General features: G+C 37.1%; 2 protein-coding genes and 2 pseudogenes across 4 annotated transcripts; 3 read left to right on the plus strand and 1 right to left on the minus strand.

The window, feature by feature from the left end:
• Positions 1-926: 926 nt before the first annotated feature.
• LOC145619295 (peroxidase P7-like) lies at positions 927-3,539 on the plus strand. Its single transcript, XM_081673965.1, has 4 exons — positions 927-1,292; positions 1,403-1,594; positions 2,093-2,258; positions 2,942-3,539. The coding sequence occupies exons 1-4, from the start codon at positions 1,086-1,088 to the stop codon at positions 3,325-3,327; spliced, it is 951 nt and encodes a 316-aa protein (XP_081530091.1). The 5' UTR covers positions 927-1,085; the 3' UTR covers positions 3,328-3,539.
• A 6,254-nt stretch (positions 3,540-9,793) lies between these two features.
• Positions 9,794-20,849, minus strand: LOC145624456 (protein HIRA-like). Of its 3 annotated transcripts, XM_081677486.1 has the most exons (10): positions 20,258-20,849; positions 19,390-19,665; positions 18,714-18,965; positions 18,190-18,587; positions 17,069-18,056; positions 16,367-16,577; positions 15,932-16,172; positions 15,090-15,212; positions 10,962-11,076; positions 9,794-10,645 (listed from the first exon to the last, which is right to left on the minus strand). In XM_081677486.1, the coding sequence occupies exons 1-10, from the start codon at positions 20,363-20,365 to the stop codon at positions 10,121-10,123; spliced, it is 3,237 nt and encodes a 1,078-aa protein (XP_081533612.1). In that variant the 5' UTR covers positions 20,366-20,849; the 3' UTR covers positions 9,794-10,120. The 3 variants fall into 3 exon arrangements, with proteins under 3 accessions (XP_081533612.1, XP_081533613.1, XP_081533614.1); XM_081677487.1 differs by lacking the exon at positions 20,258-20,849 and having other exon boundaries at positions 18,714-18,968; positions 19,390-19,495; XM_081677488.1 differs by lacking the exons at positions 19,390-19,665; positions 20,258-20,849 and having other exon boundaries at positions 18,190-18,630; positions 18,714-18,830.
• On the plus strand, positions 11,438-12,769 carry LOC145625584 (25S ribosomal RNA; annotated as a pseudogene).
• A 1,493-nt stretch (positions 20,850-22,342) lies between the features above and the next one.
• On the plus strand, positions 22,343-25,441 carry LOC145619305 (pentatricopeptide repeat-containing protein At2g27610 pseudogene; annotated as a pseudogene).
• Positions 25,442-25,689: the final 248 nt, after the last annotated feature.

Genomic DNA, 25,689 nt, shown 5'->3' on the forward strand with positions numbered 1-25,689 from the left:
AGTTATTGTAAACCGAGTTAGTTAATTGTAAACCGGTTTGTATGATCCACCCGACTTTATTCGGAATGTAATCTTGGAGGATAAACCTCCCTAACTCTCTTGTAACTTTTGATACTTCTCTAATCTAATTTCTGCAGTGAGGGATAGCTCAAGTGGTTAGAGCTCCCCTCCTGGTTCCAAGAGATCTTGGGATCGATTGTACTTGTATTAAGGAAAAAATAAACTGATTGTGTATTACAAAGTGTGTTTTAAAGTTTAACACCTAGTAAAAAAATAAGCTGATTTGTGTATTATGTTTTTTTTTTTTCAAGTATGAGAGACTTGATTTTAGAGAGAATCTCATTTGAACATAACCATAAGCTATTAGGGGCTTGATTATGAAAATGGCGTTGCCAGAGATAACATGATTTCTTAAATTGCCCAAATTAGATGCAATCAACTTTAACTGGTCTACAACTTGAATTGGACTAATCTAAATTCTAAACTCAACATGAGATTTCCGACTTGAACACAACCGGTCAAACTGGCCGGTGGCCAACTTAACTCATTTCAACTTGACTTGAAACCTATTTTTGGAATTCTGACTCGTCATAAGGGGTAGCTAATTACAAAGTAAGCCTTATAAAGTATCAAAGTCACAAATCTGCTAAAATTTAGATTTATTAAGTATCAAAGTCGCAAAGTTATTGTAAACTATTGAGTTATTTTACAGAGGAGATTCTAATAATTTGGTTTAAACTCTTCTTGCAATTCCTATAATAATTTTTTTTTAAGTAAATCTAGCAAACTATATATAATGAAGTGATGTATAAAAATTCAAATGAATAGATTATTTAACATTTTTATACCTCCAAATCATGTAACGTAGTTCCTTATCTAGTTATAGGAAAGTGACAATAGAACATGTATTCAAAACTAACTTGATTGTGACATGAATGGTTCTTGAACCCTGTATTGAACTTTATTAGCTTGTTCATGAGACACAAATAATGCACCATTAATTTGTTGACACAGTCAAGTTTAGATTGCTTATAAAGTAGCAAGCTCCTATATTATTTGTCGGTGTGATTTTGAAATAAACCAAAATGGCTTGTGGCAACTTTTACTTGTTACTTCTCATTGTTTTTGGTGTTGTTCATAGTGGACATGGCCAGCTTTCACCAAATTTCTATTCCTCTTCTTGCCCAAATGCTCTTAGTATTGTTAAGCAAGGAGTGGCAAAAGCTATAAAAAACGAGGCTCGAGTTGGAGCATCGTTGCTTAGGTTGCACTTTCATGATTGCTTTGTCAATGTAAGTGCTTAAGGCGGCCACACTATAAGGCAATATTTGCAATATTTTGATTCTAATATGTGTAGGTGATTGTTTAAGTGTTGATTATTCATGCCATGCTTGTTAATCAGGGTTGCGATGGATCAATTCTACTAGATGACACTTCAACATTCACAGGTGAGAAAACTGCTATACCTAATAATAACTCGGTTCGTGGATTTGAGGTTGTGGACCAGATTAAGGCCAATTTAGAGAAGGCATGCCCTGGAGTAGTCTCCTGTGCTGATATTCTTGCTCTTATAGCTCGTGATGCCGTTGTTTATGTAAGTTGTTTTTGAATGTTACTCTTTGCTCCCTGCATAATCCTTTTCCACTTAAAATGCCTAGTTGATTATCTTGTTTAATTTATTGTTCATGTACATTATGGAGGCAATTAATTATGGAATTAAAATGAAACTAAGGAGGAATATTTGATGGTTCAACGTAAATAGGGTTAAAGTAACTCAAATAGAACTATGATTTTTGATTTTAGCTCAGAGAGACCCGAAAGGACAATGATATAGACGGGATTTGATCCCTAGGTACCACCCTAACCCAAGACTTTAAGCTAGTTGATATCCACTAGGGTTAAACTAACTCAAATAGAACTATGATATTTGATTTTTTAGCGTAGAGAGACCCGCAAGGGCAATGATGTAGATGAGATTTGATCTCTAAGTACCACCCTACCCCAAGACTTTAAGCTAGTTGACATCCACAGAACATTAATGTGCACGTGTTTTATACAAACTATTTAGCTAACATGAAAATGGCAATTGCAGTATGGCGGTCCTACATGGAAAGTAGGATTGGGAAGAAGAGATTCTCTTACAGCAAACAGAAGTGCAGCCAATGCCTTTATACCTCAACCTTCTTTCAATCTCAGTAATCTCACTTCCAGTTTTGCCGCTGTGGGTTTATCATTCAAGGACATGGTGGTCCTCTCTGGTACGCCTAATGTCTATACTGTTTTCTTTGCCCTCGAGTAAACATCATTTCTCAAACATTATCAGCTCGTTTGATAGGCAGTAGTAAATGGTTGTTATAATAATGAGATATAATATAATGTATCTATATACAATTACTATCACCACCACTCATTTCCATTACAAAAATTTATTTGGCAAATGGGACTTGTAGGATTTTACCTCGATTATCTAATACTTACTCAGTTTTCTTTTAAATGCAAAACACCTTCTCGGCACGCACTTTGAGGAAGAGGTTTAGTAATGTAAACACATAAATTAATCTAAAAAATTTATACATGTAGTACCTAACCCTTCTATAATCTTGGTCCTGCAACTATTTTGATAAAGTAGCTCGTTTATCTAGTCTAATCATCTCCTAAAAAAGCGTGTTAGAAGGGCGTGTTGCATTTAAAAGAAAACAGAGAAAGTACTTCATATGTACAAGTACTTTATAATTTTATACTTCGTATGAATTATCAGGATGGTCAGAGAATTTATATTGAATGGACGTTAACATTTCATTATCTTTTTGAATATGAATTGAAAATGAAAGTTTTGACATGTATAATGCTGGTGACATGATGTTACATATGGATGGACGTGGTGTTTTATCCTTCAAATTGAACTCATTTGGTTGCTGCTTTGTTAATTTTGTGCATATAGGCGCGCACACAGTTGGATTTGCTAGGTGCACAAGTTTCCGGTCACATATCTACAATGACACCAATATTGATGCCGCTTTCGCTAAATCACTACAGAACAAGTGTCCTCGAAGTGGAAGCAACAACGTTTTGCAGCCCCTGGACTATCAAACAAAGTTTCAATTTGATGAAAAGTATTACCAGAATTTACTGGTAAAGAAGGGGTTGCTTCACTCAGACCAGCAACTTTACAATGGAAATAAGGCTGATTCCTATGTTAAAATGTATGCAATGAAGCAAGGCGAGTTCTTCAGCGATTTTGCTGCTGGCATGATTAGAATGGGGAACATCAAGCCACTTACTGGAAGTAATGGCGAAATCCGGCGTTCTTGCCATAAAACCAATTAAGAAAATACCATGGCATGGTTTTTTCAACTGTATATTGCCGTGAATCCAATTAAGAAAATACCAAGGCATGGTTAGTTTCAGTTATATACCTATGACGGCTATAAGTGTTGTTTATGATTGTGTAATTCAGTCGAGCAGACACTGTATTATAACCCACACTATACAGCAATATTATAATCTGTCAATATAAATAATGGTTATATATGTGTTTATTCTCTCTTTCAAAATAATTATTGTATATATATATATATATATTTTATTTTTATTTTTATTTTTTTTCGGTTTTTGAGTGATTTTCACCGGTGGTGGTTGGGATCACCTTATCTTTTTTCTGCCTTATGGTTGCGCATTTAGAACCAATAAATCTCTAGTTGGAAAAAATTAAAAATAACTCTGCTTTTGCTAATCTACTCAGCCATACTGATTTTCCAAGCATCGCGTCAAAACTGTAATTGTGTGCACACTTTAAAATCAAGTCATATCCATGAAAATGAAAGCTTACCAAGTGTTGGTCACTAAACGATACAAGAAGAGAAATAGTAAACAACATTCATGCATCTAGGACTGGGGAAACATTGTAACTATTAGCGACTAACAAGTTTCATAATTGAATCCAGAAAAAGTTTCAAAATATACCATTTAGTAGGTTAATAAGTTAAGTTTTACATTTTGTAATATCACCATACTCTGGAAAACATAATCAAGTGCGGAGATTCATGCTGTTGTGGAACTTGAAGCGCTGCTAATAGCTACCCCAAAAAAAAAAAAAAAAAAAAAAAAAAAAAACAGCTTGGCATCTGGAAGAAGTTTACTGCGGGATCTCTTGAAAACACATATGGTTCTATAGAAACACAAAACTAATCTGGTCTATTCAACACTTTATAAGATGGTAAAAACCCCTTGTTTTCTTTAAGCTAAATGTCATTTCTTAAAACTGTTCGACTATTATAGTTTTGACTAGAGTTGTCAAAAGTTGACCCGACTCGAAATATCGACTCAAACCCAATTATTAACCGACACATCTGAACCCGAAAAAATAGTGAACCAAACCCGACCTAAAACCAACCCTAGACCCGAGTTGACCCGAGTATGTGAGACCCAAACCTGAACATGAACTGACCTGGAGATGACATGACCTGAATGTAAACCGTAAATTATTGACCTGAATAGAAATTAACCCAAACCCATTTTAACCCGTCAAAATCCGAATTTAATCCGACTTGTTACTAACCTGACCTGAATTCACCCGACCCGTTCCTAACCCGAATCGAATTTAACCCAACCTGTTACAAACCCGACCCGTTCCTAACCCGAATCGAATTTAACCAAACCTGTTACAAACCCGACCCGAAATCAACCCGACTTGTTATTGACCTGACCCACATTCAACACGATTTGTTATTGACCTGACTCGAATTTCACCTGACCTATTACTAACCCGACCCAAAAACTCAACCCGATCTGTTACTCACTCGACTCGAAATAACACGTACGACTTGTTATTGACCTGACCTAAATTCAACCCAAATTGTTCCTGACCCGATTTCAAATCACCTTAAATGCAATTTAGACCACCTTATTATTGTTGATCAAAGCATTTTGTGAGGAAGACCAAGTCAGTTCCGGCCAGCAAAAGAAAGGAGCATCATCCTCAAATTTAAGAGTTAAATATAGTATATATTTGTCGTATGGTCAAAGGAGTTAATTATCTTCCTAAATTATAGACTATAAATCCCAAGTATATTGCCATATATATTACAGTAAAGGGAAATAATTAGCTTGATAAAAATGATAATTATCTATTTATAGTTAGTTCAACCCGAATATGACCTGACTTGGAAATGACCCGACCTGATTGTAACCTGCAAATTATTGACTTGAACATAACCCGACTTGAATCCGAGAATGACCCGACTTGGAAATGACCTAACCTGATTATAACCCGCAAATTATTGACTTGAATGACCAATTTATAGGTTTAAAACTTGCACCAATTTCATTAAGTCAAGCCTACCACGAACATTTATGACAACAAAATAATGATCATATATGGGTCAAAATGACATTATATGACCACGAGATGTATTCCCTAGAATTTAAAGACTTTTAGACACCGGGCCCCGAAGACTCCAAAATTTCTCTAAAAGCATGGATATTAGCCTTCAATTTTGAATTTTTTGACTTTTTTTCACCCGTAAATAAAAATTGGCGAAATGTTTACAATGATCCCTAATACCCTCTGGGAGCCCAATTGGGTGGATGGAATCATCCAACTTGCCATTAAACAGCCAATTTACCGGTTTACAACTTGCACCGATTTTATTAACTCAAGCTTACCACGAACGTTTATGACAACATATAATGATCATATATGGTTTCAAATGGCATTATATGACCCCGAGATGTATCACCAAAATTCTAAAGAATTTTCGACACCGGGCTCCAAAACCTCCAAAATTTCTCAAAAAAAGCGGATTTAGCCTTCAATTTTGGAATTTTCAACTTTTTTTCACCCATAAATAAAAATTGTCGAAATGTTACCATGGTCCCTTATATCCTCCGGGAGTCCAATTAGGTGGGTGGAACCATCCAATTTGCCTTTAAATGACCAATTTACCGGTTTACATCTTGCTGCGATTTCGTTAACTCAAGCTTATCACGAACATTTATGGCAACATATAATGATCATATATGGTTCCAAACGGCATTATATAACCCCTAAATTTATCCCCTAAAATCTCAAGCCTTTTCGACACCAGACCCCGAAACCTCCAAAATTTCTCAAAAAAGCGTGGATATTAGCCTTCAATTTTGGAATTTTTTGAGTTTTTTCGCCTGTAAATAAAAATTGTCGAAATGTTTACCATGATCCCTAATACCTTCCGGGTGTACTATTAGTTTGGTGGAATCATCCAATTTGCCTTTAAATGGCAAATTTACCGGTTTACAACTTGCACTGATTTCATTATCTCAAGCCTACCATGAACATTTATGACAAAGTATAATGATCATATATGATTCCAAACGGCATTATATGACCTCGAGATGTATTCCCTAAAATCTCAAGGATTTTCGACACCGGGACTTGAAACCTCCAAAATTTCTCAAAAAACGTGAATATTCGCCTTATATTTTAGAATTTTTTTGACTTTTTTTCGCCTGTAAATAAGAATTGCCAAAATGTTTACCATGTTCCCTAATATCCTTCCGGAGTCTAATTAGTTGAGTGGAACCATCCAATTTGCCTTTAAATGGCGAATTTACCAGTTTACAACTTGCACCGATTTCATAAAATCAAGCCTACCACGAACATTTATGATAACATATAATGCTCATTTATGGTTTAAAACAGTATAATATGACCTCGAGATGTATCCCCTAAAACCTCAAATCTTTTCAACATCGGGCCCCGAAAACTCAAAAATTTCTCAAACAGCGTGGATATTAGCCTTTAATTTCGGAATTTTTTGACTTTTTTTTCGCATGAAAATAAAAATTGCCGAAATGTTTACCATGGTCTCTAATACCCTCTAGTAGTCTAATTGGGTGGGTGGAACCATCCAATTTGCCGTTAAACGACCAAAATACCGGTTTACAATTTGCACCGATTTCATTAACTCAAGCCTATCACGAACATTTATGACAACAAATAATGATCACATATGGTTCCAAACGACATTATATGAACCACAGACGTATTCCCTAAAATCACAAGACTATTCTACACCGGGTCCCGAAACCTCCAAAATTTCTCAAAAATCGTGGATATTAGCCTTCAATTTTAAAAAAATTTTATTTTTTTCGCCTGAAAATAAAAATTGCCGAAATGTTTACCATGACCCCTAATACCCTCCGGGAGTCTAATTGGGTGGGTGGAACCATCCAATTTGCCTTTAAACGACCAATTTACCGGTTTACAACTTGCATTGATTTCATTAACTCAAGCCTACCACGAATATTTATGACAACATATAACGATCATTTATGGTTTCAAACGGCATTATATGACCCCGAGATGTATCCCATATAATTTCAAGACTTTTGGACACCGAGCCCTTAAACTTCAAAAATTTCTCAAAAATCGTGGATATTAGCCTTTAATTTTGGAATTTTTTGACTTTTTTTCGCCTGAAAATAAATAATGTCGAAATGTTTATCATGGTCATTAATACTCTCCGGGAGTCCAATTGGGTGGGCGGAACCATCCAATTTGCCTTTAAACGGCCAATTTACCGATTTCCAACTTGTACCGATTTCTTTAACTCAAGCCTACCACGAACATTTATGACAACATAAAATGATCATATACGGTTTCAAACGTCATTATAAGACTCCAAGATGTATTTCTTAAAATCTCAAGGCTTTTCGACACCTGTGCCCCGAAACCTCCAAAATTTCTCAAAAAGCGTGGATATTTCTATTTTGGAATTTTTTGACTTTTTTTCGCCCGAAAATAAAAATTGTCAAAATGATTACCATGACTCCTAATATTGTTCGGAAGTCCCATTTTGGGTGGGTGGAACCATCCAATTTGCCTTTAAATGACCAATTTACCGATTTACAATTTGCACCGATTTCATTAATTCAAGCCTACCACAAACATTTATGACAACAAATAATGATCCTATATGGTTCCAAACGGCATTATATGACCCCGAGTTGTATCCCCTAGAATTTCAAGATTTTTCGACACTGGGTCTCGAAACCTCCAAAATTTCTCAAAAAGCGTGGATATTAGTCTTCAATTTTGGAATTTTTTTACTTTCTTTCGCCCGGAAATAAAAATTGTCAAAATGTTTACCATGGCCTCTTATATCCTCTGAGCGTCTAATTGGATGGGAATAACCATCCAATTTGCCTTTAAACAACCAATTTACCGGTTTACAAGTTGCACCGATTTCATTTATTCAAGCCTACCACGAACATTTATGACAACAAATAATGATCATATATAGTTCCAAACGGCATTATATGTATCCCATAGAATTTCAACTTTTCGACACCGGGCCCTTAAACCTTCAAAATTTCTCAAAAAGTGTGGATATTAGCCTTCAATTTTGGAATTTTTTTTACTTTTTTTTGCTCGGAAATAAAAATTGCTGAAATGTTTACTATGGTCCCTATTCCCCTCCGGGAATCCAATTGGGTATGTGGAACCATCCAATTTGTTTTTAAACGGCCAATTTACCGGTTTACAACGACCAATTTAATTAACTTGCACCGAACCCGACTTGAACCGAAATTGACCCAAATCCGTTTTAATCTGTCAAAACCCGAATTTAAACCGACTTGTTACCAACTTGACCTGAATTCAACCCAACCCGTTCCTAACTCGACCCGAATTTAACCCAACCTGTCACAAACCCGACCCGAAATTAACCTGACTTGTTATTGACCTGACCCAAATTTAACCTGACTTGTTATTGGCCCGACCCGAATTTTACTAGACCTTTTACTTACCCGACCCATAATTCGACCCAATTTGTTACTAAACCGACTTGAAATTATCACGACTTGTTATTGACCTGACCTAAATTCAACCCAAATTGTTCCTGTTACGATTTCAAATTACCTATTGTTGATCAAAGCATTTTGTCTAAGAAGACCAAGTTGGTCCAGGCCAGCAAAAGAAAGGAGCATCATCCAAAAATTTAAGAATTAAATATAGTATATATTTGTTGTATGGTCAAAGGAGTTAATTATAGACTATAGTTCCCTAGTATATTATCATATATATTATAGTTAAAGGAAGTAATTAGCTAGATAAAAATGATAATTATCTATTTATAGTTAGTTGAACCCGAATATGACCTGACTTGGAAATGACTCGACCTGATTATAACCTGCAAATTATTCACTTGAACATAACCCGACTTGAATCCGAGAATGACACGATTTGGAAATGATCTATCCTGATTATATCCCGCAAATTATTAACTTGAACCGAACTCGACTTGAACCCGAGAATGACCTGACTTGAAAATGACCCGACCTGATTATAATCCGTAAAAATTATTGACTTTAACTGAAGCCCAACTCAAACCCGAGAATGACCCAACCTGATTCTAACCTGCAAATTATTGACTTGAACCGAACCCGACTCGAACCCGAGAATTACCCTAACCGGTTTTAATCCGTGAAAATCCGAATTAAACTCGACCTATTGTTCACCTGACCCGAATGTAACCCGACCTGTTATTAACCTGACCTAAACTCGACCCAAACCCAATAAGAAGTATGACCCGACATGACCCGACTCAAGCATGACCCAACCCAAACCCGACCCGCATAGGTTATGGAATAAATCCGAATTGACCCGACCCGAGTTAACCCGACCCACTCTTACCCGAATTAACAGCTCTACTTTGACAGTCTTTGTAACATACATATTACATACACAATGGAAAATGCTGCAAGATAATGTTGCACAAGCCGAGTGTATGAAAGATGGTAAGAGAATGGCTAGTAAAAATTCAAAACAACAATTTATAGCTGAACAATATTCCAGCTTCAGATGGTAAGATAATATATTTACACAGCTATTATCTAGATTCTAAAAAAAGCCTAAAAAGTGCAGGGACAATTGCCCATGTAAGGTAATCAACCTCGGCACCAACATTACACATAGTATAGACTGCTAGCAATCATTCAATTCCATCTCTATATACACTTTTGAGGCCAAGTCCCCTGCTTCCCTGCTAATATAACATGCCCAGAGACATTCTTATGAGTTATATCCAAATGTGTATAATCCTCGAAATTACATACCTCTTGAAGACCAAAACTACTGTGATTAAATCATGCCAAGAGTTGTACCTTTGGCAGGCAGAGCTACTACTACCTTCTCTGCCCTGGGCACGTCTGCATTCACTGGTTCCACAGAAGACGTTAACTGGTTTACCTGATCCTTCACCATCACTAAATTGACACCATCCTTTCCTGGGATTAAGGTCAGATCTTCCGCTTCTGTATTCTGATTTGTTTGATCTGTTGGATCAGTGGAGTGATCCATTTGGTGATCTCCAGTGGACGGTGTAATGTCCACTTGTTCTGGTTTTCGAGGGACCAAGTCTATTATTTGGTTTAATACAGGTGGATCAGCTTGTTGTATATCATTTAATGACGGAATCACATCTGCCCGGGCAGTAGCCTGGGTGGCTGTCATTGGAAAATTAGAGTTGTTTTGTTCCATGTGCGTTTCAGCACTTCCATATTCAGAAAGAAGATCCATGAATTCATTTAGAAGCCTCTGTACTTTCCTATTTGATGCCAGAGCTGGAAGGATGTCTTCTCTCAAGAGTTTGTGTTTCTTCAATCCCTGCAAGCAACCAGCCCATCAATGCACATAGAGTAAAGTACCACCTATAGAGTATAAAGTAGATATCCCCTCCATTTTGCAAATAAATATCACTTTTACCCAGGTTACTTGTACTGGACGCGGATAGGTGTCCGATATACAGTGTTTTTCAAGTGTCTAAACCATGTCAGACTCGACACATAGAACCCAAGTTAGGAGTAACAGAATTTACAATGTTTTGTTTAACCCTTTTTGGTGGTAAGATCTAGAGAAAATTTTAATACAAAATACACCTGACATTAAAATTATGTAGGCAATTAAAAAGTGAAAGCCTTACAAGAACACTAGGATCCCACGCGATGTTAGGGTCTGCTATTGCAGCGCCACCCATCCCAGTAGGAGGTCCAAGGAAACTCTCACATACTTCTCGTAGTCGAGACTCGTCAGCTTCTCTGTAAACCCACAAAAAAATGTCAATTGTGAATGATAGCAACAGCGCCAGGCAGTAACTAAAATGATGTAGATACATTTACAACAGAAAACAGATATGTGTGTAAAGACTAAATTTGCAACGGCCACTTCACCGTTAAAAATCATAATAAAAAGGTAAAATAAAAGTCAGCAAAGAGCCCAGTGGACAATTTACATTAAACAAGTCATCTCCCTAAAATAAATACAGCATAACCATTTTTTTTTTTTTTTTTTATAAGCTGATAAAAGAATGTCAACGTAAGAAAATCATGGAACTGTAAAAAAAATTGATATCCACTTTTACCTTTACTTAGCCGGCCAACCATTTTTTTTTAATAAGTTGATAAAAGAATGTCAACATAAGAAAATCATGGAGCTGTAAACAAATTGATATCCACTTTTACCTTTACTTAGCCGGCCGGCCGGGGGACGGACTGGGAACGGTCCCTTCAGAGGCCTTCCCCGGGCGTCGAACAGTCAACTCAGAATTGGTACGGACAAGGGGAATCCGACAGTTTAATTAAAACAAAGCATTGCAATACCTGCGGATGTTAACGCAATGTGATTTCTGCCAGAAATTTAACCAAGCGCAGGTTAACGGCAGGAGTCACTATGACTCTCTTAAGATAGCCGAATGCCTCGTCATCTAATTAGCGACGCGCATGAATGGATTAACGAGATTCCCATTGTCCTGCCTACTATCCAGCGAAACCACAACCAAGGGAAAGGGCTTGGCAGAATAGAAGAAGACCCTGTTGAGCTTAACTCTACTCCGACTTTGTGAAATGACTTGAGAGGTGTAGGATAAGTGGGAGCTTCGACGCAAGTGAAATACCACCACTTTTAACGTTATTTTACTTACTCCATGAGTCGAAACCGGGGCAATGCCCCTCCTTTTAGACCTAAGGTCCGCTTTGCGGGCCGATCCGGGCGGAAGACATTGTCTAGGGAGTTTGGCAGGGCGGCACATATGTAAAACCATAACGCAAGTGTCTTAAGATGAGCTCAACGAGAATGGAAATCTCGTATGGCACAAAAGGGTAAAAGCTCGTTTGATTTTGATTTTCAGTACTAATACGAACCGTGAAAGCATGGCTTAACGATCCTTTAGTCCTTTTGAATTTAAAGCTAGAGCTTGTGGCAGCCAAGCGTTCATAGCGACGTTGCTTTTTGATCTTTCGATGTCGGCTCTTCCTATCATTGTGAAGCAGAATTCAGCAAGTGTTGGATTGTTCACCCACCAATAGGGAACGTGAGCTAGGTTTAGATCGTCGTGAGACAGGTTAGTTTTACCCTATTGATGACAGTGTCGCAATGGTAATTCAACCTAGTACGAGAGGAACCGTTGATTCACACAATTAGTCATCGCGCTTGGTTGAAAAGCCAATGGCGCGAAGCTACCGTTTGCTGGATTATTATTGAACGCCTCTAAGTCAGAATCCGGGCCAGAAGCGACGCATGCGCACGCCGCTCGATTGTCGTCCTACAACAGGGGCTTCGGCCCCAAGGGCACGTGTCATTGGCTAAGCTCGCGCGGTGGATGTGTCGTGAGATTCGCCTTGATATACAATTCCTACCAAGCGGCGGGTTGAATCCTCTGCATACGACTTAAATATGCGACGGGGTATTGTAAGTGGCAGAGTGATCAGATTCAGTCTTATGTCACTTCGATTCGTCCCTCCCCCCACCCTATTCCCTAAAAACACTTACATTTTGGAAAATGAGGTTAGCGATTCTTCTTATATGCTAAAAAATGCTAAGTAGTGGATTTAGACAAGTGACAAAGCCAAAGTGATGGGGTTTGGGATGGTGCAAGGGGGCATGTGGCACGTGCACAAGACATGTGCACCCAAGGACAAGGCATACAAACAACTAGTTTTGTCGTTTGCGGGTATGCCATCGTTGCCTTAAGACATGGTGATTAAGAATGAAGGAGATGGTTTTGGGCATCAACCATGACTCCCAAAGCCCTTTGGGAACCCATGGAAGTATTGGGATGCATAATCTTGTCGGGTGAAAATAATGATGTATGGAAGCCAAATTTGAAGGCTATAATACACGAAATCGGAGCAATTTAGTAGGTGTCCGGACCCGGTGTCAGAAATTCACGGAATTTTACGGGATGCATCCCAGGGTCATATGATGTTGTTTGGACCTATATACAACCATAAGTCAACTACATAAAGCCCATTGAAAGCTTGTAACCAATACAAGTGGCGTGTACGAAAACTGGTAAATTGGATGCTTAAAGGCAAATTGGATGGTTTCACCCACCCAATTGGACTCCCGGAGGGTATTAGGGTCTATAGGTGGCTTCTCAGCAATTTATGTTTCCGGTTCAAAAAAGGTCAAAATTGGCAAAATCGATGGCTATATATAATACACGCTTTTTGGCCAATTTCAAAGGTTTCGGAACCCGATGTTGAAAAGTCTCAAGATACCAAGGGATACTCCCCAGGTTCATATAATGTCGTTTGGAACCATATTTGATCATTACATGTTGCCATAAATGTCCGTGGTAGCCTCGAGTTTTTGAAAACGGTGCAAATTGTAAACGGGTAAATTGACAGTTTGAAGGTATATTGGATGGTTTTACCCACCCAAATGGACTCCTAGGGTGTATTAGGGTCCATGGGAAGCATCTCGGCAAATTTTATTTTCGGGTCTAAAAAAGTGAAAAATTGTCCAAAATTAAAGGCTATAATGCACAATTTTAGGTCATTTTTTGACATTTTTTCGAAAACAAAACTGAATATGTGGGGTGACTCCCGGAGTCATATAAGGTGGTTTGAAACTATAACACACCTATAAAGATGTCTATAAAGTACCAAGAATGAGTTATGTTTCTACTTTGAAATATAATGATGTCACAACAGTATATTGAAGTGATATTACTTGACAATAATGATGTCATATGAATATAATTATGTCATATGAATATAAAAAAGTCATAAAAGTATATTGAAGTGATGTGACTTGACAATAATGATGTCATATAATAATGATGGAAGTAATACTACTTGACAATAATGATGTCATATGAATATAATGATATCATAAAAGTATATTGAAGTGATGTGACTTGACAATAATGATATCATATGAATCTAATGATGTCATATAAGTATAATGATGTCATATTATGTAAATATATTTATAATGATGTGATGTCATACTATATGATGGGACTACAATAATGATGTGACTTCACACTGTGATTTGGAATTGGAAAAGAACGCATGTTATATACGAAGTATGATGCAACTAAGGATAATCATACTACTTTTTGATTGATGTGTCGATTGATAGACTATGGATAGTAATAATATTTTTATGGAATCATCATACTAGTACTATTCATGTTTGTAATCCAAGTATCAAATCTCATCTCATATTCCATCATCAATTACACACAAACTGTCCCTCAATCACCATGTCCCAAGGTCAATTGGCACATTCCCGGTATAAAACAACCTCGAAAAACGAGCAGTAAGGGTAATGTGGGATGTACCAAAGTGTCAAAATTACATCCCCCGCCATTCTAAACCTTTTTCCCATGTTATGGGGCTGTTTCAGCAACTTTTCCGGTTTTTCCAATTACCGCCTTTTTTCCCGTATACCACAAAAAATATTTATTGGAAAAAAAAAAAGTGTCAAAATGAAGATTAATACCCATTCTTTGGATTTCATCAAAAAAAAAAAAAAAAAAAAAAAAAAAAAAAAAAAAAAGGTTGGGTGTTATTATCACATTTTCTCAAGGAGATGAAAGAACATATTGTGGATACGTAAGAAAATCATGTAACTGTAAAAAAAAAAATTGATATCCACTTTTACCTTTACTTAGCTCCACTTATGGGGTGAAGAAAGAGCATATCAATTAAAAATTTAAAAAAAAAATAATTAAAAAAAAAGAGAGCGAAATAATGTAAGAAACTTAAAACACTTACCTAGAACAAAATAATTTTTTTGTTTTAAAAAAAACAAGGCTACTAACCTGGCAAGGTATCGAACATATGACATAAGACATTGGCGATATTCATTTGGAGATTTCAATGCCAAAGCTGATGCTAATTGAGCCTCCAAGTGCGAACGGGTTTGCATACCATCATCAGCCACCCTATAAAGGCAGAAAATATACATATTTTTACTCTTGCGGGAAATATGAGAAATTTTGAATCAAATTACTTAAAGAAGCAATTTTAATTACAATTCCAAATTTGATCACACCCCTATAATTTCAACATCAATACATACATCCGTCGCAGGATGCTAATGCATGCATTGATATGTTAACCAACAGAAATTCTAGGTTTCCAAATCACAAAGAAAATCTACATAATAAGTTTAAGTGAAAAATCATACAATTGAAACAGAAAAGCATCTGCCAATGCACAAACTGTAAGACAGCCCAATGAGAATTTAAAGACCATGTTAATATGTTATGTTTAAAGACCATGTTAATATGTTATGTAATATGGTTACTCATGCTGTACCAAGAATAACCTCACTTCCATGTAATAAGTATTGTGTTACGTTATGGCAATTGGCCAATATACAGTTAAACAGGATTATGATATTTCATGTAATACAGTTATACAGAAAAGCATATGCCAATGCAACTAATTTTAAGACACCCCAATGAGATTTTAGGGACCATGTTATGTCACATGGTTACTCATGCAGTACCGAGAATAACCTCTCTTCCATGTAATAGCTATTGTGTTGCGTTATGGCCTATATACAGTTAAACAGGATATGATATTTCACGTGATAAAAAGCCTGAATTTTTTTTAATGAAAAGAGAACTTTTAAAATTAAATTTAATCAATGACTTACCGACTCCAACCTGGCTTTCTTGCCAAGAATTTTCTCACATCCACCTGTAATGTCGCAAGCTCGCCACTCTGAGAGGAGCCCAAATTCCAGGAACTTGCAAAGTTTGATGCAGGGAAGCAATCATCAGCTACTCGAAGCCAGCACTTCAGACTCATATCGAAGAGAAAAGCATGACGAGTGGCTAATACAACAAGAGGTGAACCAGACTTTGACAGCTTTGCGGAAATTATTTTTATAGCAGCTGAAAAGATCAAGCAAAAAGTCAGAATCTGCCATGCTATCTGCCAAGGTTAATTCAACCAAACTCAAAAAAACAAAAGGTTGTCACATAAATTTTCAAGAAGGATAGAACAAATTAGTACGGAGTATACTTCATAACTTCATTCATTTTCCCTTCATTATAGAAAACAACTGTGCAAACAATTTTGTACTTGCCTGCATCTTTAGAAGAAGCATTTGGATCAGCAGTAATCAAAGATGCCAATGAGTCTTGAAGAAGACAACTTCGGTTAAATAAGTCCCACAAATACAAAGACCCCTTCTTTGTGACAAGCAACAATTTCCAACATTCATCGCAATCAACAAACACTGCAGCAGAACCCATCATCATGGTTGGCATAGCACGCCTTCCACATTTTGTGTACACCTTTTGCAGCAAGAAAAGCAGAAAACCCCACAACCAAAGATTGCATTAGAATGTTGCTTTAACTTCAAAGAAAACGTTTAGCAAATATTCAGTTAGGATAAATGACAAAAGTTTTAGCTAGATACAGATCCCATCAATGTGAACAGATCTCATCAGGAGACACAGGCCAAAAGCAAAGACAAGAAAGTTCAGGGAAGGAACCAATGACAGCAAGGCCAACAACACCAATTAAGGATCAGATATTACAAAAACATCGATTTCCAGTTTACAATCAACCATGCTAAGGTGGATATCTAGAGTTTGCAGCAGCAGAAAGAAAGATAGATAAAACTTGCAGCAAGAAATGGTTAATTTTGAAGTTCGAAGCAGAAGAAGGTGGATATTTGGAGGCAAGTCAACTTTTGCAATTTAAATCAACATAGTTGACAACATAGTACATATTCATCAGAAGATAGGCAGAATAGACTGTATATCTTGAAAGGGTTGATTACCTGTAGACAACCGTCTTCGAACCCAACAGCCCAGAAGTTAGCATTTCCAGCCAAAACTGAGACCTTCCCTGTAATACGGTCAGACCACAAAGTTTGGGATCCTCTACTACAAACAATTTCTGTTTCCTTCACCAATGACATGTTACTCAAGCCAACGATGTCACTAACTGCATGCTCTCTAGGGCGAGCTTCCAATGTAAGTGGCATTGCATCTGTACCCTCCTTCTTATCTACAACCTTTATTGCAAGATTAGCATTACAAGCGGCTAAAGAACTTGAGGCCTTTGCAATGCTTGAAGATTCAACAAGAATACCATCATCTCTACTTGAAGCAACTGGAACTCTTTCAATGACCAAACTATCACTAAAGCAAGCCTTGGCCGTGACCCCACTACGTTCCTTAACATCAGAACCTGCTCCAAGGGTTCTCCTAACTTTAGCAACACTTGAGTCTATTCTTCCATCAGAAGAAGCTAGAGATAGATCAAGTGCTTGAGACTGGGGCGCAGCAGTTATGTTTTCTTGCTGCGGAGGCATACCCACAGGTTCAGGTATAATCCTTTTTCTACCATCAGGCCGCCTATATTCTTTCTGCTTCACAGGACTAGAAACACGAGCAGAAGAAGCCACTTTATTTAAACCCTCAGAGTTTATTCCTCCATTTTTCTTTCCATTGTCAAGATGTGATTCAGAGACCTTTGTCACAATCCCCAAATCAGACGAAGGCTTTGAAGCTACCTGCTCCTGCTGCACATCCATGGTAACTTTTTTACTTGGGGTTTGCTTCGCTGCAGCTGCTTCAAGTAACAGTTGTGCAGGGCTTTCAGCTAAGTTAGCTTGCCGGCCCCTAACATCGCCATAGCGGCTTTTCTTTAATTCATCTAATTCCTCGTCTGTTAGCCTCTGACCAATTTCTTTAACTTCAAAATGAAATGTTGCCACCGAGCCATCTAAGGAACAGGCAAAAAGTGAGTATCCGTCAGGGCTCCTGTTTCCAAAAGAAAATTGTATGTGAGATAGAGATGGGGTAATGACAATTAAACTAACAAAAGAAGATAGCAATAGACAATACGTGTCCAATGATTAAATTTGGGAGAGCTACAATAGACGCAAGATATTACCAAGATAAATCAACAACACTTTGAGTGAAAAAATGCTTTGCCACAAAGAGAGGACGTGGACTTGCAGTAGTCCAGACAGTTATAGTACGATCCTGACTACCAATGGCAATAACATTATATGGCTGTAAGTCTTTTCCTCCAGTTTTTGAAGTCCCATTAGCCCATCCAGCAGATGAAGATTTAACATCCTGAGGATTGGAGAAATTTCTTTTGAACATTGAATGATTGAATTTCACAACTATAATTGGGGCATTATGTCCCAAGAAGTCAAATGTAGCAGCCCATTCGCCTCTTTCTAACACAGGTGCTGAATGTCTGGGCTTTTGGAAACCATGAGTTGTTGTTATGAAATGGCCACAAGGAGACCACCCAAGCCGCCTAAAAAATGTTGACCCAAGCTGTAAAAAGATATGATTCCTCATAAATTACCGCACAAAGGAACTGCAAATTTATTTTGGACAATCAATGAAAACAGTTCTAGAAAAGACTTGAAAGAGAACTTCAAGAATGGTCAGATATCATACGGATTTAGCCCAATGGCCTTCGGTCTTGTGAGCAAGACTCCAATCAGTCGTTCTCCATACAATAACAGTCTTGTCGTCAGATTGGCTAGCTATAAAGGAGCCAATGGGATCCCAAGTGACACCTTTAACCAAACTAGCATGACCTCGGAGAACTGCCGTGCAAATTCCACTGCTCATATTCCAGATGTGGATTGTGTTATCGAGACTTCCACTAGCCAACATTGAGTCATCTGGAGACCAATTAAGATCCACCTACTTCATGCATGAAAAGATACTCAGGTCAAACAGTCTCATGTTAAAGCCAATTATGCTTCAGAAAACAAACATAGAACTATACCATTGGCAGTTCAGTAAGCTGAAATAGCATTTGTTAATATCAAGCATTATTTTAGTGTAGCAGAAAAGCACATGTCAGCCATGTGATTGATGTTTACTGATTTCACACCATATATGAAGTTTTGAAGGATATAGCTGTGCAAACGATAAGAACATAATTATGTGCCATGCAAACAAATCAAGGAGAAATCAAGAGTGAAAATAAAATCCAACTCAAACAAAAGTATACAATCTTGAACTGACTCTAAAGATGGGAATGTGAGTATGATTGAATTAGGTTCATGTCATGCACAAGTAATTACAATAAAAACCATGTTCTGGAGAGAGTATATATAATTACCACATCTGCAGTGTGTCCCCTTAGAGTCATGACAACTTTCCAATTTTCGATGTCTGGAGGCTCACCACTACCAAATTCAGTGGTTCCTGAACCAGGTCTCCTTTCATGAATCAAAATCACTTGATCATCAGACCCTGATGCAATGTGCCGACCATGTTTGGCCCATCTGACACAGTTAACTGAACCAAAGTGATCACGAAGAGTTGCAAGATTTCGGTGTGTCTGATCGTCCTTGTCAGAATCTCTAGCAACAGATTTCATATTCCATATTCTCACCTGGAAACAAATTTCGACATCGACTAAGATTATCCATCATATAATTCATATCAAACAACTAGACAATAACATCAAACATCAATTGCCAAATAATCTTTTTGAGACACTAAGACAAAGCCAGAAAGCCAAAGGAAAGAGCTGCTCCATATTACCACAACTGACTTCTTAAACAATACTCGGCAATAAGCTCCAAAATATTTAAATTGAAACGTTTAATGCAGTTCAAAGAAGCAATCATTCACATATCACAAAAAGACCATAGTGTGGCACAGTTAAACAAAAACTCGAAAGCAAACTATCCAACATTAAATCAAAACAGTAAGCCTAAAAGTTAAGAGCATTGAATTACAGGATAGAATTTAACAAGACAATAAAATAATTCACAAGTTTCCAAATTCTCAGTAGGCAACCTAGCAAAAGCCAGTAAATTTACTAAGTTTTTACATTTTTCCAGCTCAATAATACAGCATTTCAACCAATTTCTGACAACATTACTATACATTACCAAAAAGTAACAATGAGCATTAAGAAACCCTAAATTAATTAAAATTGTATAATTTACGAAATTAGAGGACAAAAATAGAGCTCTAACCTTGTGATCTCCACCACCAGTAGCAAACCTAAGACCACCAGGTTGAATATCAATGGAGAAAATCTGCATACCCTCATGCCTAATCCAACTGGGTTTTTCGGCAATCATCTTATTTTTCAAATAACTACTTGATTAATACCCAAAATCTACCAAATTTGCTACAAACCTCAAAAACCCATTAACTGGGTTTTAATGAAATGGGATATTACAAACTAAATTGACCCAAAAAAAACCCTAGACCTAGGAATGCAAAACCCTAGGTGGGTATGATAAAGGAAGAAGCTTGAGGCTGAAGTGTTCTTCCCCTTTCTTTCTCTTTTTTTTTTTTTTTTTTTTTTTTGTAACGGTCGAAGGTTGAGTTGAGGTTTTTTTTAGGGGGTGAAAAAGAAAGAACTTTGAAAGAAAAAGAAAGAAAGAAAAGAGTGACCTAAAAAACCTGAAATAATGAATCTGGGTTGATTGATTTGTAATTGCCAAAATTTGACAATGAAGAGAAAGATCGAAGGATGATGAAAGACAAGAGAAGAGTAAAAAGATCGAAAGAAGCAAACAAGGGTTACCAAAGAGTACAAACTTTTGCCGTCACAACTCACAATTCACAATGTCACATTAGTAAAATATGATTTGATGTTAGTTGAGGGTTTGTCTAATTGTCTTTTGCCTTTAATTATTAATGCAAAAAGACCTATGTGGAGTGATTTTTATGTGTTTTTGTAGAGATGTATTAGTATGATACTGGTATATTATTGTTAGCATTAGGAGTACGGAATCCCAAATTTAGTTTGGTCCTGAATTCGAATTTAAATGGAGCAAAAATGGATAGGATTGAGATATTCCAATTCGATCTTCCGTCTTTGGATATCTTTTACTTTATTTTGATACAAACGCGTTAATAGATAGTAGATACTCGTATACATATGCTGTAAGCCCAAAATTGGAATGCATAGTTTTATTACAAGTACTGTATAGTATTGAGATGTTGTTTGATTAACCTGCAAATTGAGTCCCTTAAAAAATACTGGCATGGTATAAGAATTTATTTCACTAATAAAATTCTTAAGAAGTTACTTAATATGTTTGATTAATAATATAAGAATTAGGGGTGCTTATGATGCGAGTCGAGTTCGAGTTTGGGGTATCTCAACTCGACTCGTTAACATATCGAGTCTAGTTTTGACCGAGTTGATCTCGACTAGCTTGTTAATTGATTTGGTCTTAGTAGAACCCGACTAGCTTGTTAATTGATTTGGTCTTAGTAGAACCCCATATAGTGTAACGTTTGTTCCTTATCTTTAATTTTGTATTATAAGAATTATACATGTGATGATATGAGTATGTAAATGTTATATATTTATTAATTACTATTGCAAAATAAAGTTTTTGAATCAAAATATCTTTAATTTTATTAAATATATTAATATACTCCCTCCGTCCCCTTTTAATAGTCCCTTATGGGCAAATTTTAGTCCCAAAATGTTTACCCCATTTGCTTTTTTCAACAACCATTAATATTAATTTTTTATCAAAATTCCCTCCAATCTGCAACAATACTTGTGCATATTTAAAATTCTCATGTTAATTTTGTTTTCCCATGTACTTTTATTACTTTCTCTCTCTACTTTTTTGCATACACAATGTCAATTTACTTTTTCAATGTACTTAAACTATTCTTATTTGTATTTATTAATTCCCGTGAAAAATGCCCATAAGGGACTATCAAAAGGGGACGGAGGGAGTATAAAAGAATTCGAGTTTCTCACGAGTTTTAGTTTTCTAGTCTCGACTCGATTCATTAACATTTCGAGTCAATCTTGAGCTTGAGTCGAGCTAACTCGAGTCGAGAGTTGTCTCGTCTCATAAACACCCCTAACGAGAATACTCGTATATAATTCTCATGTTTCGTGGGAAATTGAAATTTCCTTCAATTCTCACTTCATCATTTTGTGTGTCAAACTGTCATTCAACCCATCTAACTTTTCAATTCCCAACGAAAATCTACTTCCCACATTTTATGTTGTCAACCAATGAACCAATGCCCGAAAATATTTGCAACATATGTAGTGGAGTATTTGGTTAGAAACAGAGGAAGCTTGGAATATGCAAGTATGCTTCAATGAGCTCATTGGAGCTTGTTGCTTCTTGCTTGTAAGGTGTGTATTCTTTCTCCCTTTCGAATTCCAACTTTCCAAAGTCCATATCATTTCATGTACCAGAAAAATTATATCAAACAAAGTGCTAATCTGCTATAGAATTTGACATTATAACTGTAATCACCAATGCTTCTCTTTAGACCTCATTACAACAGACTTGCAGAAGTCAAATTTAGGCAAGCTTCAATTTTTTTAAGACACCCACAAATTCTGTTTGAAACCCAGAATTTATATCACTTCCATGGACTTGCTTATGATCCCCAAATTCCACCTAGTGATGCGAAATCTAAAGTGGGATACAATGCACACCAACTGTTCGATGAAAGGTCTGAGCGAAATGTTGATATGTACCATCAATTGCTCTTTGAATATTCTCGTAGTAACAAGAACGTGGAAGCTTTGAATTTATTCTTGGACATGCATAGGTTAGGTTTGGTCGAAAATGGATCGAGCCTTTCTTGTGCACTGAAGGTATCTGGTGTTTCGAACAATAAGATTGTTGGAAAACAATTGCATTGCCATTGTATTAAATCAGGCTTTGCAGTGGATGTTAGTGTGGGTACTTCTCTTGTTGATATGAATATGAAATTTGATAATGTGAAGGATGCAAAGCGTGCTTTTGATGAAATGGAGGTAAAGAATGTGGTTACATGGACTTCGTTGCTGTCCGGATATGTGCAACAGGGATTAGTAGAAGAAGCATTGGAGGTATTCACACGTATGGGAACGGAAGGGATTAAGCCTAATCCTTTTACTTATGCAGCTGTATTCGGGGCGTTGTCAGATTACGACATGATTGCCAAAGGAAGCCAAGTTCATGCAGAAGTAATAAAAAATGGTTCTAAATTTTATAATCCAGTGTCCAATTCCTTAATTAACATGTATGCGAAGTCTGGAATGGTACAAGAAGCTAGAGATATTTTTTCTGGCATGGAAAGCAAGGATGTTGTTTCTTGGAATGGTATGATTGCAGGTCTTGTGGCAAATGGGCTTGATAGGGAAGCTCTTGAACTGTTCCAGAATATGAGATTTGAAGGCATACTGCTTACACGGCTTATCTATGCTACCATCATTAAAGCGTGTGCTAGCATAAAGGAATTCTCTCTTGCGAGACAGCTCCAGTGTCAAGTATTAAAGAGTGGATTTGACTTTGATCTAAATATAAGGACTTCTCTTATGGTAGCTTACAGTAAGTGTGGTGACATGGATGGTTCTTTCAAGATGTTTGAGACAATGCGAAAAAGTCAAAATGTGATCTCCTGGACAGCCATGATTAGTGGGTACTTGCAGAATGGTAGAAAGGAAAAGGCAGCTTATATCTTTCTAGATATGAACAGGATGGGAATAAGACCAAACGATTTCACTTATTCTGCTATCCTTACTGCTCATCCTTGTGTATCTCCCCATCAGGTACATACGCATATAGTCAAAACAAATTATTTGGGCTCTCCAAATGTTGGGACTGCTCTCCTGGATGCTTATATCAAGGCTGGAAATGTAATTGAAGGCGCCAAGGTGTTTGAAAACATTAATCAGAAGGATATTGTGGCATGGTCTGCGATGTTAGCTGGGTATGCTCAAGAAGGGAACGCAGAGGGGGCTATTAATGTCTACCGCCAGTTATCAAAGGAAGGAATTTGTCCAAATGAGTACACTTTTAGTAGTGTCATCAATTCATGTGCAGCCCCTGAAGCAGCAGTAGAACAGGGCAAACAATTTCATGCATCCTCTATTAAATTTGCATACAACAACTTTTTGTGTGTTAGTAGTGCTCTTGTTACAATGTACTCAAAGAAGGGTAACATTGATAGTGCAAATAAGTTATTTAAAAGGCAAGAAGAAAGAGACTTAGTTTCATGGAACTCAATGATTTCTGGATATGCACAACATGGTTATGCACACAAAGCCCTTGAGGTATTTGAGGAAATGCGAAGAAAAAATATAGAAATGGATGGGATTACATTTATTGGTGTGATTTCTGCCTGTACTCATGCTGGACTGTTGGAAGAAGGTCAAAAGTACTTTGACCAAATGGTTAAGGAACATCATGTTTATCCGACCATGGAACACTATGCTTGTATGGTGGACCTTTATAGTCGAGCTGGTATGCTTGAAAAGGCCGTGAACTTCATAAATAAGATGCCATTTCCGGCTGGGGCAACAGTGTGGCGAAGTCTTTTGGGTGCTTGCCATGTTCGGAGAAATGCAGACGTGGGAAAGGTTGCTGCAGAAAACCTCATATCAATTGAACCAAAAGATTCTTCAGCCTATGTTCTGTTATCTAACATATATGCAGCTACTGGAAACTGGAAAGAGAGAGCTGAAGTCAGGAAGTTGATGGATCTGAGAAATGTGAAAAAGGAAGCAGGTTACAGCTGGATTGAAGTCAAGAACAAGACTTACTCTTTCTTAGCTGGTGATCTTTCTCATCCATTGTCAGACCATATATACGCAAAGCTTGAAGAGCTGTCTACTAGATTGAAGGATGCAGGACATAGTCCAGATACCACATATGTGCTTCATGATGTGGAAGATGAGCACAAGGAAACTATATTGTCTCAACACAGTGAAAGACTGGCCATAGCTTTTGGACTTATTGCAACTCCACCTGGCACTCCTATCCAAATTGTGAAGAATCTGCGAGTCTGTGGGGATTGCCATGCTGTTATTAAATTAATATCCAAAATTGAGGGACGGGAAATAACTGTTCGGGATTCAAATCGTTTTCATCACTTCAAAGGAGGATTGTGTTCATGTGGTGACTTTTGGTGACATTCAAGTTAGGCCAAAGCATGTAGGATGGAGGCTTTATGCGTTTTCCAGTTGAAGAACGAACTTCCAACAACTCAAGACTTGACTAGTATGAAATTGCATATCCATCACCTTCTCTTACAAATGTGAACTTTTTGCAGAAAAGTCATTTATTTAAGGGGTAAATATGCAAACACAACTCAATCTATATGATGTCTTCTAAATAGATGTTTGCAAAAACGCTTTGGCTTGCTTGTTATGCTTCTCTATTTCCATACTGAAAACGCAGTCAGATTTTACTATGCTTGTAATCCTGGATGATTGAGGTATTTGCAGGCTGCAGCTCAACCTATCAATCAAGGTTTGTCATATGTTTCTTCTGTATAAACTCTCTATTCCGTAAACCCTCAGATATATTTTTATTGATTATTGTCTATCCATAGGTGGGCAAGGAGAACTTTACACAGAGTGTAGAAGAGTTTCTTCTTTAGAAGTTCCAGCAAGGCAATTACTTGCAGAATGCCTGCTAAA

The sequence above is a fragment of the Chenopodium album genome, chromosome 3, assembly GCF_948465745.1.
Source record: "Chenopodium album chromosome 3, dcCheAlbu1.1, whole genome shotgun sequence".
NCBI lineage: Eukaryota > Viridiplantae > Streptophyta > Magnoliopsida > Caryophyllales > Amaranthaceae > Chenopodium > Chenopodium album.

Coding starts and splice junctions, on each gene's coding strand:
- LOC145619295 (XM_081673965.1), top strand. CDS start 1,086: ATGGCTTGTGGCAACTTTTACTTGTTACTTCTCATTGTTTTTGGTGTT. Junction 1,293..1,402: donor TTCATGATTGCTTTGTCAAT/GTAAGTGCTTAA, acceptor CTTGTTAATCAG/GGTTGCGATGGATCAATTCT. Junction 1,595..2,092: donor CTCGTGATGCCGTTGTTTAT/GTAAGTTGTTTT, acceptor TGGCAATTGCAG/TATGGCGGTCCTACATGGAA.
- LOC145624456 (XM_081677486.1), bottom strand. CDS start 20,365: ATGATTGCCGAAAAACCCAGTTGGATTAGGCATGAGGGTATGCAGATT. Junction 19,666..20,257: donor CTGGTGGTGGAGATCACAAG/GTTAGAGCTCTA, acceptor ATTTGTTTCCAG/GTGAGAATATGGAATATGAA. Junction 18,966..19,389: donor GGGGACACACTGCAGATGTG/GTAATTATATAT, acceptor TGCATGAAGTAG/GTGGATCTTAATTGGTCTCC.